The 14649-nt window shown below is 52.0% G+C and overlaps 1 protein-coding gene across 1 annotated transcript; it reads right to left on the reverse strand.

The window, feature by feature from the left end:
- Window positions 1-5190: 5190 nt before the first annotated feature.
- On the reverse strand, window positions 5191-14551 carry POLR3C (RNA polymerase III subunit C). Its single transcript, XM_069950093.1, has 15 exons — window positions 14376-14551; window positions 12745-12904; window positions 11757-12012; window positions 11288-11476; window positions 11126-11208; window positions 10943-11047; window positions 10405-10497; window positions 8005-8085; window positions 7873-7924; window positions 7710-7770; window positions 7491-7641; window positions 5998-6099; window positions 5773-5822; window positions 5537-5686; window positions 5191-5443 (listed from the first exon to the last, which is right to left on the reverse strand). The coding sequence occupies exons 2-15, from the start codon at window positions 12889-12891 to the stop codon at window positions 5356-5358; spliced, it is 1608 nt and encodes a 535-aa protein (XP_069806194.1). The 5' UTR covers window positions 12892-12904; window positions 14376-14551; the 3' UTR covers window positions 5191-5355.
- Between the last annotated feature and the right edge of the window lie 98 nt (window positions 14552-14649).

Raw genomic sequence — 14649 nt, forward strand, 5'->3', positions numbered from 1 at the left:
TAACCTTAGTATAGGGGGTGACCTTAGTATAGGGGGTGACCTTAGTATAGGAGGTAACCTTAGTATAGGGGGTTGACCTTAGTATAAGGGGGTGACCTAAGTATAAGGGGATGACCTTAGTATAGGAGGTAACCTTAGTATAGGGGGGTGACCTTAGTATAGGGGGTGACCTTAGTATAAGGGGATGACCTTAGTATAGGGGGGCGACCTTAGTATAGGGGGCTGACCTTAGTATGGTGGGTTGACCTTAGTATAAGAGGGTGACCTTAGTATAAGGGGGTGACCTTAGTATAGGGGGGTGACCTTAGTATAAGGGGGTGACCTTAGTATAGGAGGTAACCTAAGTATAGGGGGTAACCTTAGTATAAGAGGTACCCTTAGTATAGGGGGGTGACCTTAGTATAAGGGGGTGACCTTAGTATAGGGGGGTAACCTTAGTATAGGGGGGTATGGTGGTCACCTTTAGGGGGTGTCCACATGCTGCAGATTGCTTCACAAGAAAATTAGCTGCAAAGAAATCTTCAGTATATCCGCAGCATGTGACCGCCCCCTATTGGCTGCCCACCTGCTGACAGTATGAGGTGTATGGGGATCTCCCCCCAGGTGTGTGGGGGTTCTCTACAGTCACTGCATGCCGTCACCTCCAGCTGTCTCTACACTTACAATGACGCCATTTCGCTCTCCTCTTCCACATCTTTCGGACGTTCTTCTCTCGGCTCCTTCTCTTCACTATTGAGACAGAACAATGGAGGGATCAGGTGCCAGGTCTGAGGAGATCTCATCTTCCTGTATACAAACAGGAACCCTCATCAAAAGCAGCTGTAATGGGTCGGGATCCCACTGCCGAGACCAGAGACCCCCACCGACCAGGAGGCAGAGACCCCCACCGACCAGGAGGCCGATACCCCCACCGACCAGGAGGCCGAGACCCCCACCGACCAGGAGGCCGAGACCCGAGACCCCCACCGACCAGGAGGCCTATACCCCCACCAACTAGGAGGCCGATACCCCCACCGACCAGGAGGCAGAGACCCCCACCAACCAGGAGGCAGAGACCCCCACCGACCAGGAGGCAGAGACCCCCACCAACCAGGAGGCAGAGACCCCCATTGACCAGGAGACCGATACCCGAGACCCCCATCGACCAGGAGGCCGAGACCCCCATCGACCAGGAGGCCGAGACCCCCACCGACCAGGAGGCCGAGACCCCCACCGACCAGGAGGCAGAGACCCCCACCAACCAGGAGGCAGAGACCCCCATTGACCAGGAGACCGATACCCGAGACCCCCACCGACCAGGAGGCAGAGACCTCCACCGACCAGAAGGCAAAGACCCCCACCGACCAGGAGGCCGAGACCCCCACCGACCAGGAGGCCGAGACCCCCATGACCAGATGTGTTGAAAGTTTTTCTTTTAGAGAGAAAGGCCTTAAAGGGGGATTTCCAGAACAGAATTAGGAAAAGCACAGCTACTTTCTAAAAAAAGAGAAAAAAACAGTGCCACCCCCTGTCCTCAGGTTGTGTGTGGCATTACAGTTCAGCACCATTCACTTCAATGGAACTGAGGTGCAATACCGCACCCAGACTGAGGACAGGAGAGGTGCTGTTTTTGGAAGAAAGCGGCCATGTTTCTCTAAGAATGGATAACCCCTTAAAGGGGTACTCCTGCAAAATCTTTTTCTTTCAAATCATTTGGTTTCAGAAAGTTATATAGATTTCTATTTTACTTCTATTTAAAATTCTCCAGTCTTCCAGTACTTATCAGCTGCTGTTTGTCTTGCAGGAAGTGGTGACACAGTGCTCTCTGCTGCCACCTCAGTCCGTGTCAGGAACTGTCCAGAGGGAGGGGGGATTTTTGTTGGATAACCCCTTTAAAAGGATGGTTCATAAAAAATATTTCTTTAAACTCAACTAGAGCCAGAAAACGCCAGAGATTTGTAGTTTACTTATTTATAAAATCTCCAGTCATCCTGTACTTATCAGCTGCTGTATGTCCTGCAGGAATGTGGTGTATTCTTTCCAGTCTGACACAGTTCTCTCTGCTGCCACCTCTGTCACTGTGTCTCAGACTGGAGAGAATACACCACATACACCAACTGATAAGTACTGGAAGACTGAAGATCAAATCTGTATAACTTTCCGGCACCATTGGATATGAAAGAAGTCAATGAACGTCCATATAATAACTGCACGGCCGGGTTGTGATTCTTGCTGGGAATGAGATGCCAACATATACTGTGGCGGGCAGCAGCTGCCCCATTCACTTTAATGGTCTGAGTGGAGTCCCCCAGTGGTACAGTATATACCTAATGACTCCACTCGGCTGTATACGCTGATTTAAAGGGAGTTAATAGCTCAGCAGAGTCACTAGGTGAAATGAATGAGGCGGCTGGTATACTATGGCGGACATGTTGGCATCCTATTCTCGCTGTGATGGTGACAGATACCTGCGAGGGACAGAAAACACAATGTGAACACGGCCTAATACGGGACTGTATCTAAGCCATTAGTATCTCACAATTGTTTAAAGTGGGTGGAGCTTATCAGGAGGGGGCGTGTCCTCAGCCACCATCTTACTCCAATCCACCCGCCATACTTGTCACTTCTTAGTAAGTTCCTCCATTTATGGAGCCTCCTCGTTGCCCATAGCAACCACTAGTGGCCTCACTTTTGTTTCCAGAACTGCTGTGGTAAAATGAAAGCTGCACAGTGATTGGTTGCTATGGGCAACAAGGACCAAGTATCCTATGAGTAAGGCCGACTTACAGGGGGGCAGACATGGCCTCAGCCTCCTCCCCCTCCTCATCTTCTGTGGTGGTCCTCAGGACCCTCTGCCTCAGCCTGCTCCAGGCCGCCTTCATCCTGGACGCCATTCACTGAAGCAGTATGGGCAGCAATGGGGAAAGAGACACTGCTATGGCAATCATGGACTGTACCACACATGGTCTCTACAGGGGGAAGATAGCCTCCCCTATGGCAGTTATGGAACATACCACACATGTCCTCTACAGGGGAAATAGACTCCTTATAGCAGTTATGGGCCGTACCACACACAGACTCTACAGGGGAGACTGATTCCTCCATTGCAGTTATGGACTGTACCACACATGGTCTCCACATGGGGGACGGACTTTCCCAAGTTACTGGGGACCATAAAACTAAACCCCTGATGAAGTTGTATGGACTGTACCACATACATTCTGTACAGGGGAGATAGTCTCTCCTATGGCAGCTACTGGGACCATTATACTGCCTGCTCAGGAAGAGCTGTATCACACAGAAGGCTTAGATACACCATCTCAGCGGGCAGTTTCAAACATAAGAGACTTAGATATAGCAGCTCTGCAGTTCATGTAATAGATGACCAGCATAGAGGGAGACAGTATCACACATGACCGGCTTGGATACAGCAGACAGTATCACATAGGATCGGCTTGGATACCGCAGACACTATCAAATAGGGTTGGCTTGGATACAGTAGACAGTATCACACATGATCGGCTTGGATACAGCAGACGCTATCAAATAGGATCGGCTTGGATACAGCAGACACTATCACATAGGGTCGGCTTGGATACAGCAGACACTATCACATAGGATCAGCTTGGATACAGCAGACAGTATCACACATGATCAGCTTGGATACAGCAGACACTATCCCATAGGATCGGCTTGGATACAGCAGACAGTATCACACATGATCAGCTATCCCATAGGATCGGCTTGGATACAGCAGACACTATCCCATAGGATCGGCTTGATACAGCAGACACTATCACATAGGATCGGCTTGGATACAGCAGACAGTATCACACATGATCAGCTTGGATACAGCAGACACTATCCCATAGGATCGGCTTGGATACAGCAGACAGTATCACACATGATCAGCTTGGATACAGCAGACACTATCACATAGGATCGGCTTGGATACAGCAGACACTATCACATAGGGTCGGCTTGGATACAGCAGACACTATCACATAGGATCGGCTTGGATACAGCAGACGCTATCACATAGGATCGGCTTGGATACAGCAGACACTATCACATAGGGTCGGCTTGGATACAGCAGACGCTATCCCATAGGGTCGGCTTGGATACAGCAGACGCTATCCCATAGGGTCGGCTTGGATACAGCAGACACTATCACATAGGGTCGGCTTGGATACAGCAGACACTATCACATAGGGTCGGCTTGGATACAGCAGACGCTATCCTATAGGGTCGGCTTGGATACAGCAGACGCTATCCCATAGGGTCGGCTTGGATACAGCAGACACTATCACATACGGTCGGCTTGGATACAGCAGACGCTATCCCATACGGTCGGCTTGGATACAGCAGACGCTATCCCATAGGGTAGGCTTGGATACAGCAGACGCTATCCCATAGGGTCGGCTTGGATACAGCAGACACTATCACATACGGTCGGCTTGGATACAGCAGACGCTATCCCATAGGGTCGGCTTGGATACAGCAGACGCTATCCCATAGGGTCGGCTTGGATACAGCAGACAATATCACATAGGGTCGGCTTGGATACAGCAGACACTATCACATAGGGTCGGCTTGGATACAGCAGACGCTATCCCATAGGGTCGGCTTGGATACAGCAGACGCTATCCCATAGGGTCGGCTTGGATACAGCAGACACTATCACATACGGTCGGCTTGGATACAGCAGACGCTATCCCATACGGTCGGCTTGGATACAGCAGACGCTATCCCATAGGGTCGGCTTGGATACAGCAGACACTATCACATAGGGTCGGCTTGGATACAGCAGACGCTATCCCATAGGGTAGGCTTGGATACAGCAGACACTATCACATAGAATCGGCTTGGATACAGCAGACGCTATCCCATACGGTCGGCTTGGATACAGCAGACGCTATCCCATAGGGTCGGCTTGGATACAGCAGACACTATCACATAGGATCGGCAGGATTTCATCCTAACCCTTTGCTGGTGTGTTATACGTATATTAGAGTGATGACACCTGGGTGAGTCCTGCAGCCATTGCTCCAGCAGCCAGCCCCCCCCCCCCCCGGAAACCTCGCTGACCACCATATTGCCCTGCAGCCTATGGAAGCTGGATTCTGATTGGCTGCCGTCTGCAGTTACAATTTACTTCAAATTTTTTGAAAATTGAAATTTAGAATTTTAAAATGACTGAGAACGAAAACATAGAAGAAACTGAGGAAATTTATTAAACAGAATATCTCCATGTGAACGTCCCGCGGCCGTCTGATGTCATCACATTGTGGGCTGCGGGCGGCTGAAAAATTATCACAGAAATAACTCAAGTCCGGAAGGTGAGCTATATACAAGATGGGGGGGGGGGTCCTTGTATCAGGAGGGCTTGGCGGCCTTTGTGCTATCAATGTAAGACTCCAGAATGAAGATGGTCTCATCCACCTGGATCTCGCTGGCATCCAGTCTGCAGGTCAAAGAGGAAAAGTCAAAGGTTAAAGGTCAGGCTGAAGACTCCATGCTAATAACCTGGAGGAGGTGGAGACCCTGGCTCACTTACTTGTTAACGTTGCGTTTCAGGTTCTCGAGCTGCTGGCGTTCCGGAGCGGTGATCATCTCCTCGATCTCCTGCAGCTGCGACTCCTCGGCCCCCGTGGCCTGCATAGAGGCGATGATGGCCTCGATCCTCTGCGACTTCTCCAGCAGCCTCCTACAATGGGTATACCGCAGTTATACATGTTTCCCAGCAGGGGGCGCAATAATCCAACAGCTTTATATGGAGACTGTGGTTCTTACTTATTCTCCTTGGTCTCGAACTGTCGTCTCTCAATCAGATTTGCCACAGTCTGAGGGGAGAAGGAGGCAGAGAATATAAAAACTGGTGTTTCATAATGGATATCTGCATAAAATGTGTAGTTCCTTCCTGTGACCTGTAAGTGGTGCTGCTGCACTGAAAAACCTCAACACCTACAGGACACAGGTGGAATTGCACCCTGTTCATATCAGTTCCTTCCATGTCACCTTGTAACATCTCTGCAGTAACATTCGGGCGGCTGCGAGGGGATTCACTGCATAAAGGTAGAAGGTTCTAGAGGGGGCGTGGTCTGGAGTTTTAGGAATTTCCTGTACAATAAAAAGCCGAAGAAATCAGTCACTAAACTTACACAGAAGAGGCACATGCTGAACCAACCAATGTAAAGAGAAGGCGCGGGCTCCCATCCCACCTGAGGTGTGAGGGGGCAGAGAGGAGATGGTAATACAGCGATCAGCCAGGACTTGTGACTGACCAACCAGAGTAAGAGTAAGGAGAGCAGTGGTTTATAAGAGAGTAAGGAATGACTGCTGCTATATACAAGAACCTAACTACTATACTACTACCCCCTATACACAAGTATATAACTACTATAATACTACCCCCTATATACAGGAATATAACTACTATACTACTACCCCCTATACACAAGTATATAACTACTATACTATTGCTACCCCCTATACACAAGTATATAACTACTATACTACTACTACCCCTATATACAAGTATATAACTACTATAATACTGCTCCTATATACAGGGATATAACTACTATAATACTGCTCCTATATACAGGAATATAACTACTATAATACTGCTCCTATATACAGGAATATAACTACTATAATACTGCTCCCTGTATACAGGAATATAACTACTATAATACTGCTCCTATATACAGGAATATAACTACTATAATACTGCCCCTATATACAGGGATATAACTACTATAATACTGCTCCTATATACAGGAATATACTACTATAACACTGCTCCTATATACAGGAATATAACTACTATAATACTGCTCCTATATACAGGAATATAACTACTATAATACCGCCCCTATATACAGGGATATACTCCTATAATACTGCCCCTATATACAGGAATATAACTACTATAATCAGCACAAGCCATTGAGGAAGTAAAGACCAGCGGCACTCACCGGGTTAATGCAGTGGTGATGATTTATTGGTACGATGTCATCTTGCAGATAAGCTCAGGGCAGGGGGAGACAGGTCCAGAGGTGCTGTGCACCGGTGCACAGCACCTCTGGACCTGTCTCCCCCTGCCCTGAGCTTATCTGCAAGATGACATCGTACCAATAAATCATCACCACTGCATTAACCCGGTGAGTGCCGCTGGTCTTTACTTCCTCAATGGCTTGTGCTGATTAAATGAACTGCTTTCTCATTTACGCTGAGCACCACTGTAATGCATGAATGTCACTGAGATTACTCAGTCAACAAAGACTACAACGCTCCTCATCTCACAAAGACACTTAACCTGAAAACATATACAGCCCCACACAAATTACGGGTTACTGATAGTGCCAACACATCTATTTGCTTGTGTTTATATAACTACTATAATACTGCTCCTATATACAGGAATATAACTACTATAATACTGCCTCCTATATACAGGAATATAACTACTATAATACCGCCCCTATGGCGTTGTAGATGTCACTGACCTGCAGTGTGACCAGGTTGACGGATAGCATCTTGTATAACATCTCTTTGGCCTCCTTCGCGGGGATCATGGCAAAGTCCTCCACCTGTTTCTGCTCCAGATGCCTCTTACGTAGGAGGAGTCGGAAGATCCGGGCGCAGCGAGAGCCGAACCTGGAGACGGTATTATATATGTTATATACTCAATGTGATATAACCCCCCCCCCCCCCGGCTCTCTTACCTCTCTTGGACTATGGACTCCAGGTTGGAGGTGGCCAGGGTGGCGACAGCTTTGTGAAGATCTGACGGAGTTAAGTAAAATCCCTCTAATCCGGTATAATAGGGACAGATGCCAGATTACCAGACGGTATAATAAACATATATATCTCTATAGTAAAGGATACTGATGACGAACATCCCGCCACCACTGTCCCCCGACCGGCCGACGAATTCCAGCTGGAAACAACCAGAGACAACAGAGTTATAAGGCGCGGCAGAGTGCGGTGTGACAGCGAGGATAGGGGCGGAGTCATTACCGGGTCGTCCGCCAGCAGCGTCAGGTACTGGTCCAGCACCTGCTTGGAAATGTTGTATCCGGCAGGTAAAGCTCGGAAAATCTAGAAAACAAAAGAACACTGCGCTTACTCCTCTCTGCTGTGCCATAACATAGTGCTGGAGAGGGGGAACTAAACAGGCTGGCACTGTGCTGGGGGATGATTTATACTGCACACTACTATAGGTGACGTGTGGGGGAGAAGGGGTTACTGATGCCGGGAGATGTATACAGTACACTACTATAGGTGACGTGTGGGGGAGAAGGGGTTACTGATGCCTGGAGATGTATACAGTACACTTTTATAGGTGACGTGTGGGGGAGAAGGGGTTACTGATGCCGGGAGATGTATACAGTACACTACTATAGGTGACGTGTGGGGGAGAAGGGGTTACTGATGCCTGGAGAGTTATACAGTACACTACTATAGATGACATGCGGGGAGAGAAGGGGTTACTGATGCCGGGAGAGTTATACAGTACACTACTATAGATGACATGTGGAGGAGAAGGGGTTACTGATGCCGGGAGAGTTATACAGTACACTACTATAGATGACATGTAGAGGAGAAGGGGTTACTGATGCCGGGAGAGTTATACAGTACACTACTATAGGTGACGTGGGGGAGAAGGGGTTACTGATGCCTGGAGATGTATACAGTACATTACTATAGGTGACATGTGGGGGAGAAGGGGTTACTGATGCCGGGAGATTTATACAGTACACTACTATAGATGACATGCGGGGAGAGAAAGGGTTACTGATGCCGGGAGAGTTATACAGTACACTACTATAGATGACATGTAGAGGAGAAGGGGTTACTGATGCCGGGAGAGTTATACAGTACACTACTATAGGTGACGTGGGGGAGAAGGGGTTACTGATGCCTGGAGATGTATACAGTACATTACTATAGGTGACATGTGGGGGAGAAGGGGTTACTGATGCCGGGAGATTTATACAGTACACTACTATAGATGACATGTGGGAGAGAAGGGGTTACTGATGCTGGAGAGTTATACAGTACACTACTATAGGTGACATGTGGGAGGGAAGGGGTTACTGATGCCTGGAGAGTTATACAGTACACTACTATAGATGACATGTGGGGGAGAAGGGGTTACTGATGCCGGGAGAGTTATACAGTACACTACTATAGATGACATGTGGAGGAGAAGGGGTTACTGATGCCTGGAGATGTACACAGTACACTACTATAGATGACATGTGGGAGAGAAGGGGTTACTGATGCCGGGAGAGTTATACAGTACATCACTATAGATGACATGTGGAGAAGGGGTTACTGATGCCGGGAGAGTTATACAGTACACTACTATAGATGACATGTGAAGGAGAAGAGGTTACTGATGCCGGGAGAGTTATACAGTACACTATTATAGATGACATGTGGGGGAGAAGGGGTTACTGATACACTGGGTGCAGGGTGCTATATAACAGAAGGGAAAGAAACAGCAGGAGCACAGCAAAGAAGGGGTTACACTTATAGTGAGCAGCTTCCGGAGACAAGACTGAAAACTAAAGAAGGGAGATTAGATACAGAAGGAAGCACTGTGTATATACAACAGCACAACAAGGAAGGGGTTACACTACGCACAAAACTGCTGCCATTGCTGAGCCAAGAGAGAAGCCTTAATTTAGCTTGTGCGGAAAGTGTAGACCCTCTGGATATTGGACAGTCTCTCTCTCCTGTACAGAGCACATGCTAAGCCCCACCCCCACATCTGTGTTCTGTCTAGCTGTGTCTGTTACTACAGACAGAAAACCCCCAAGAACAGGCAGCAGATAGCAGGGAAGGGAGACACCTAGTGAACAGAGTTTAAAGCTCTTTTTTTGGGGATAAGGAGTCACTTTTGGCAAATGAAGAAACTTACAGTCCTGACCCTCCATGAGCCCTTTGTATGCCGGGACACTCCCTTTTAATAGACAGATCCCATTAAAGGGGTACTCCAGCGGGGGGGGGGGGGGGGGGGGGGGACCGGGGAGGAGGTGGCTGAGGGAAAAGACATCCACTCACCTCCCCGGTACCAGCGGCGGGCCCCGCATCGCTCCGGTCCCCGGCCGCTTCCTGGTGTCTGATGCAGGCCCGAGACGATACATCTCAGGTCGGTGGTAGGAGGCGGGATCTGAGCGGACTTGAAATGGATCCCGCCTCCTTCATTGACTGGCTGAGCGGACCTGAGACGCATCGTCTCGTGCCCGTGTCAGAAACCAGGAAGCGGGCACCGGAGCGCCGCACTGCGGGACCCGCCGCTGGAACTCAGCAAAAAAGTGCCCCCCCCCCCCCCCGCTGGAGTACCCCTTTAAGGCTATAGGAGCGGACTGTGACACCATCTTCCTTAATGTCAGTAGAGATGGTGGTTACCTCGTTGGAGGAGAGTGGCTGTGTGAATGCGGCGTTAGATGAGGTGGTGATCTCGCTCATCCTCAGCATGGTGCGGACTATCTCGCTGCTGGTCTGTAATACAAAGCAGATGATCAGTAATAGAGACAAGTGAGTGCTCCCCCTGCTGGTCATTAATAGAGGACAGTGAGTGTGCGCCCCCTGCTGGTCTGTAATAGAGGACAGTGAGTGTGCGCCCCCTGCTGGTCTGTAATAGAGGACAGTGAGTGTGCGGTCCCTGCTGGTCTGTAATAGAGGACAGTGAGTGTGCGGTCCCTGCTGGTCTGTAATAGAGGACAGTGAGTGTGCGGTCCCTGCTGGTCTGTAATAGAGGACAGTGAGTGTGCGCCCCCTGCTGGTCTGTAATAGAGGACAGTGAGTGTGCGCCCCCTGCTGTTCTGTAATAGAGGACAGTGAGTGCGTCCCCTGCTGTTCTGTAATAGAGGACAGTGAGTGTGCGCCCCCTGCTGGTCTGTAATAGAGGACAGTGAGTGCGCCCCCTGCTGGTCTGTAATAATACCTGGTCCATCTTGTTGGACACGGCGCTGATGATAGCCTGGTCTCTGAAGTGCTGGTGGAAGCGGACCGTGTTGATCTGCCAATAAATGCCGTCATCCTGGCCGTTCTGTGGGGAGAAGTCACGTGACCTGAGACACTATAGCTAGATAATGTACAGCGCTGCCCCCCACTGGCCGGCACTCACCTCTGCACCGGGGTCTCTCTTCGCCCTCTTGCTCTGGGACGCTCCTTCATCATCATCAGAGGAGCGCCGGCGCTTCCCTTTTCCTGCGGAGAACATGGCATACAGTGGGCACAGGGTTTCCCTCCCCCATATAACACGGGCGATGGACGACTGCCTTCTCACCTATCAGGGTGACTCTGGGCACGATGTACATCTCTTTCTCATTGGTAACCAGTGTGGGGGCCGGAGGCGGTCGTCCCTCCGTGCTGGGGGCGCCCCCGCCATCGACGGTCGGGCATCTCTGTACAAAGTGGGTGTCTGCCAGCTGGCTGAAGGTTGCCAACACCTCGCTGTACTCCATGCTCTTTCCATCTGGAGGGAGATAGGACCCATTAAAGGATACAGGGGGAGGGGCACAAGTTCACATTCACTAACAGCCAGCAGTTATCTATGACAGTAACCATCCCTGCAGTTACCAGCTGTCACCACTAGGTGTCACTGCTCTATAGGAACCTATATGATTGCAATTCCTGCAGTTACCAGCTGTCACCACTAGGGGTCACTGCTCTACAGGAATCTATATGACTGCACTCCACAACCTGGGGCTGTCAGGGCATGCTGGGGGTTGTAGTTTTGCAGCAGTCTCACTTGCCTTCCATGGTCTCAGTCAGGCGGTCGGCGACCTTCTTGACTGTGGCGGTCAGCGTCATCTTGCCGTTCAGCAGCAGTTCCTCCACGATGAGCTCCCCGGTGTCCCCGTACAGGGTCTTGGCGGTGTAGATGTAGCGGGGGAAGCGGAGGATGCGCAGGCAGCGGTCGCTCTGGGCGGAGTACTCCACAAAGCCGCGCTTGTGCATGTGATAGGTGACCAGGCCGTGCTGGATGAGGACACACAGCGCCTTCTTCACCTGGGGAGGGGGACACACGGGGTTATATATATATATATGTGTGGGGGGGCACAGGGTTATAGGTGGAAGTGGGATGGGGGCAGGGGGTCTTATACCTGATGGGTGGAGGTGATGGGGGAGGGGCAGGGGGTCTTATACCTGATGGGTGGAGGTGATGGGGGAGGGGCAGGGGGTCTTACCTGATGGGTGGAGGTGATGGGGGAGGGGCAGGGAGGTCTTATACCTGATGGGTGGAGGTGATGGGGGAGGGGGAGGGGTCTTATACCTGATGGGTGGAGGTGATGGGGGAGGGGCAGGGAGGTCTTATACCTGATGAGTGGAGGTGATGGGGGAGGGGCAGGGGGTCTTATACCTGATGGGTGGAGGTGATGGGGGAGGGGCAGGGAGGTCTTATACCTGATGAGTGGAGGTGATGGGGGAGGGGCAGGGGGTCTTATACCTGATGGGTGGAGGTGATGGGGGAGGGGCAGGGGGTCTTACCTGATGGGTGGAGGTGATGGGGGAGGGGCAGGGGGTCTTACCTGATGGGTGGAGGTGATGGGGGAGGGGCAGGGGGTCTTATACCTGATGGGTGGAGGTGATGGGGGAGGGGCAGGAGGTCTTATACCTGATGGGTGGAGGTGATGGGGAAGGGGCAGGGGGTCTTACCTGATGGGTGGAGGTGATGGGGGAGGGGCAGGGGGTCTTACCTGATGGGTGGAGGTGATGGGGGAGGGGCAGGGGGTCTTATACCTGATGGGTGGAGGTCCCGGTCTCGCTGACGATCACCCTCAGAGGCTGAGCCCCGGTCCGGATCAGGAAGGAGCCCACCCGCTCCACGATCTCCCCGTAGTGCTCCTGCAGTAACATGGAGCTCAGCTGCATCTCCACCGCCGTCATGGCCGCTCCTCGTCTACAACAGAACAGCAAGAGAGGTCACACAGGAGCGGCTGGGAGTTGTAGTCACGCAGGAGCGGCTGGGAGTTGTGGTCAGGCAGGAGCGGCTGGGAGTTGTGGTCAGGCAGGAGCGGCTGGGAGTTGTGGTCAGGCAGGAGCGGCTGGGAGTTGTAGTCACGCAGGAGCGGCTGGGAGTTGTGGTCACGCAGGAGCGGCTGGGAGTTGTGGTCACGCAGGAGCGGCTGGGAGTTGTGGTCAGGCAGGAGCGGCTGGGAGTTGTGGTCAGGCAGGAGCGGCTGGGAGTTGTGGTCAGGCAGGAGCGGCTGGGAGTTGTGGTCACGCAGGAGCGGCTGGGAGTTGTGGTCACGCAGGAGCGGCTGGGAGTTGTGGTCAGGCAGGAGCGGCTGGGAGTTGTGGTCAGGCAGGAGCGGCTGGGAGTTGTGGTCAGGCAGGAGCGGCTGGGAGTTGTGGTCAGGCAGGAGCGGCTGGGAGTTGTGGTCACGCAGGAGCGGCTGGGAGTTGTAGTCACGCAGGAGCGGCTGGGAGTTGTAGTCACGCAGGAGCGGCTGGGAGTTGTGGTCACGCAGGAGCGGCTGGGAGTTGTAGTCACGCAGGAGCGGCTGGGAGTTGTAGTCACGCAGGAGCGGCTGGGAGTTGTAGTCACGCAGGAGCGGCTGGGAGTTGTAGTCACGCAGGAGCGGCTGGGAGTTGTAGTCACGCAGGAGCGGCTGGGAGTTGTAGTCACGCAGGAGCGGCTGGGAGTTGTAGTCACGCAGGAGCGGCTGGGAGTTGTAGTCACGCAGGAGCGGCTGGGAGTTGTAGTCACGCAGGAGCGGCTGGGAGTTGTAGTCACGCAGGAGCGGCTGGGAGTTGTAGTCACGCAGGAGCGGCTGGGAGTTGTAGTCACGCAGGAGCGGCTGGGAGTTGTGGTCACGCAGGAGCGGCTGGGAGTTGTGGTCACGCAGGAGCGGCTGGGAGTTGTGGTCACGCAGGAGCGGCTGGGAGTTGTGGTCACGCAGGAGCGGCTGGGAGTTGTGGTCACGCAGGAGCGGCTGGGAGTTGTGGTCACGCAGGAGCGGCTGGGAGTTGTGGTCACGCAGGAGCGGCTGGGAGTTGTAGTCACGCAGGAGCGGCTGGGAGTTGTAGTCACGCAGGAGCGGCTGGGAGTTGTAGTCACGCAGGAGCGGCTGGGAGTTGTGGTCACGCAGGAGCGGCTGGGAGTTGTAGTCACACAGGACACCTATACATAGAGCATCAGGTAGATCACATTACAATACAGGGGCTGTGGGACTACAATAACCAGCATTCTCAGCGGTGAAGTGTCACATGAGGGCCTGCACCGTATTGTGGGCGTGGTCAGTGTAAGTCACGCCCCTTACTTGTTGACACCCCGCTGTACTATCAGAACTCATGGCTCCCCAACCTGACGGCTGTGCTGGGAGTTGTAGTACTACAACAGCCTGTGTGATGCATGCTGGGCCTCTTACCAGTCTGTACTGTGCTCACCAGGTGCGGAATTCCGGGACCCGCAGCTCTACGCCGCCTCTAATTCTCCGGGACTTTGTAATATGTGTGTCTGTGCACCTGGCTCGCCTGTCAATAAAGTTAAGACTTGTTTGTAGCGAAAGGGACTGAGCGACTTTGAAAGTCGGACGCTCTGTACTCCTCTTACTGGTATTGGAGGACCGTAGTGCTCTCATTGGTCTTGGAGGACCGGAGCAAGCAGTGCGCCTCTCAGCTGTGGCAGACGGGATAGAGCGG

The sequence above is a fragment of the Dendropsophus ebraccatus genome, chromosome 13 (genome assembly GCF_027789765.1).
Source record: "Dendropsophus ebraccatus isolate aDenEbr1 chromosome 13, aDenEbr1.pat, whole genome shotgun sequence".
NCBI classification, from domain to species: domain Eukaryota; kingdom Metazoa; phylum Chordata; class Amphibia; order Anura; family Hylidae; genus Dendropsophus; species Dendropsophus ebraccatus.

Bases quoted from the DNA above. Each gene is read 5' to 3' on its own strand.
- POLR3C (XM_069950093.1), bottom strand. From the start codon at position 12,891: ATGACGGCGGTGGAGATGCAGCTGAGCTCCATGTTACTGCAGGAGCAC. The intron at 11,048-11,125 runs GTGAGTGCCGGC...TTCTCCCCACAG, and splicing joins AGAGAGACCCCGGTGCAGAG to AACGGCCAGGATGACGGCAT. The intron at 5,687-5,772 runs GTAAGAACCACA...TACCCATTGTAG, and splicing joins TTCGAGACCAAGGAGAATAA to GAGGCTGCTGGAGAAGTCGC.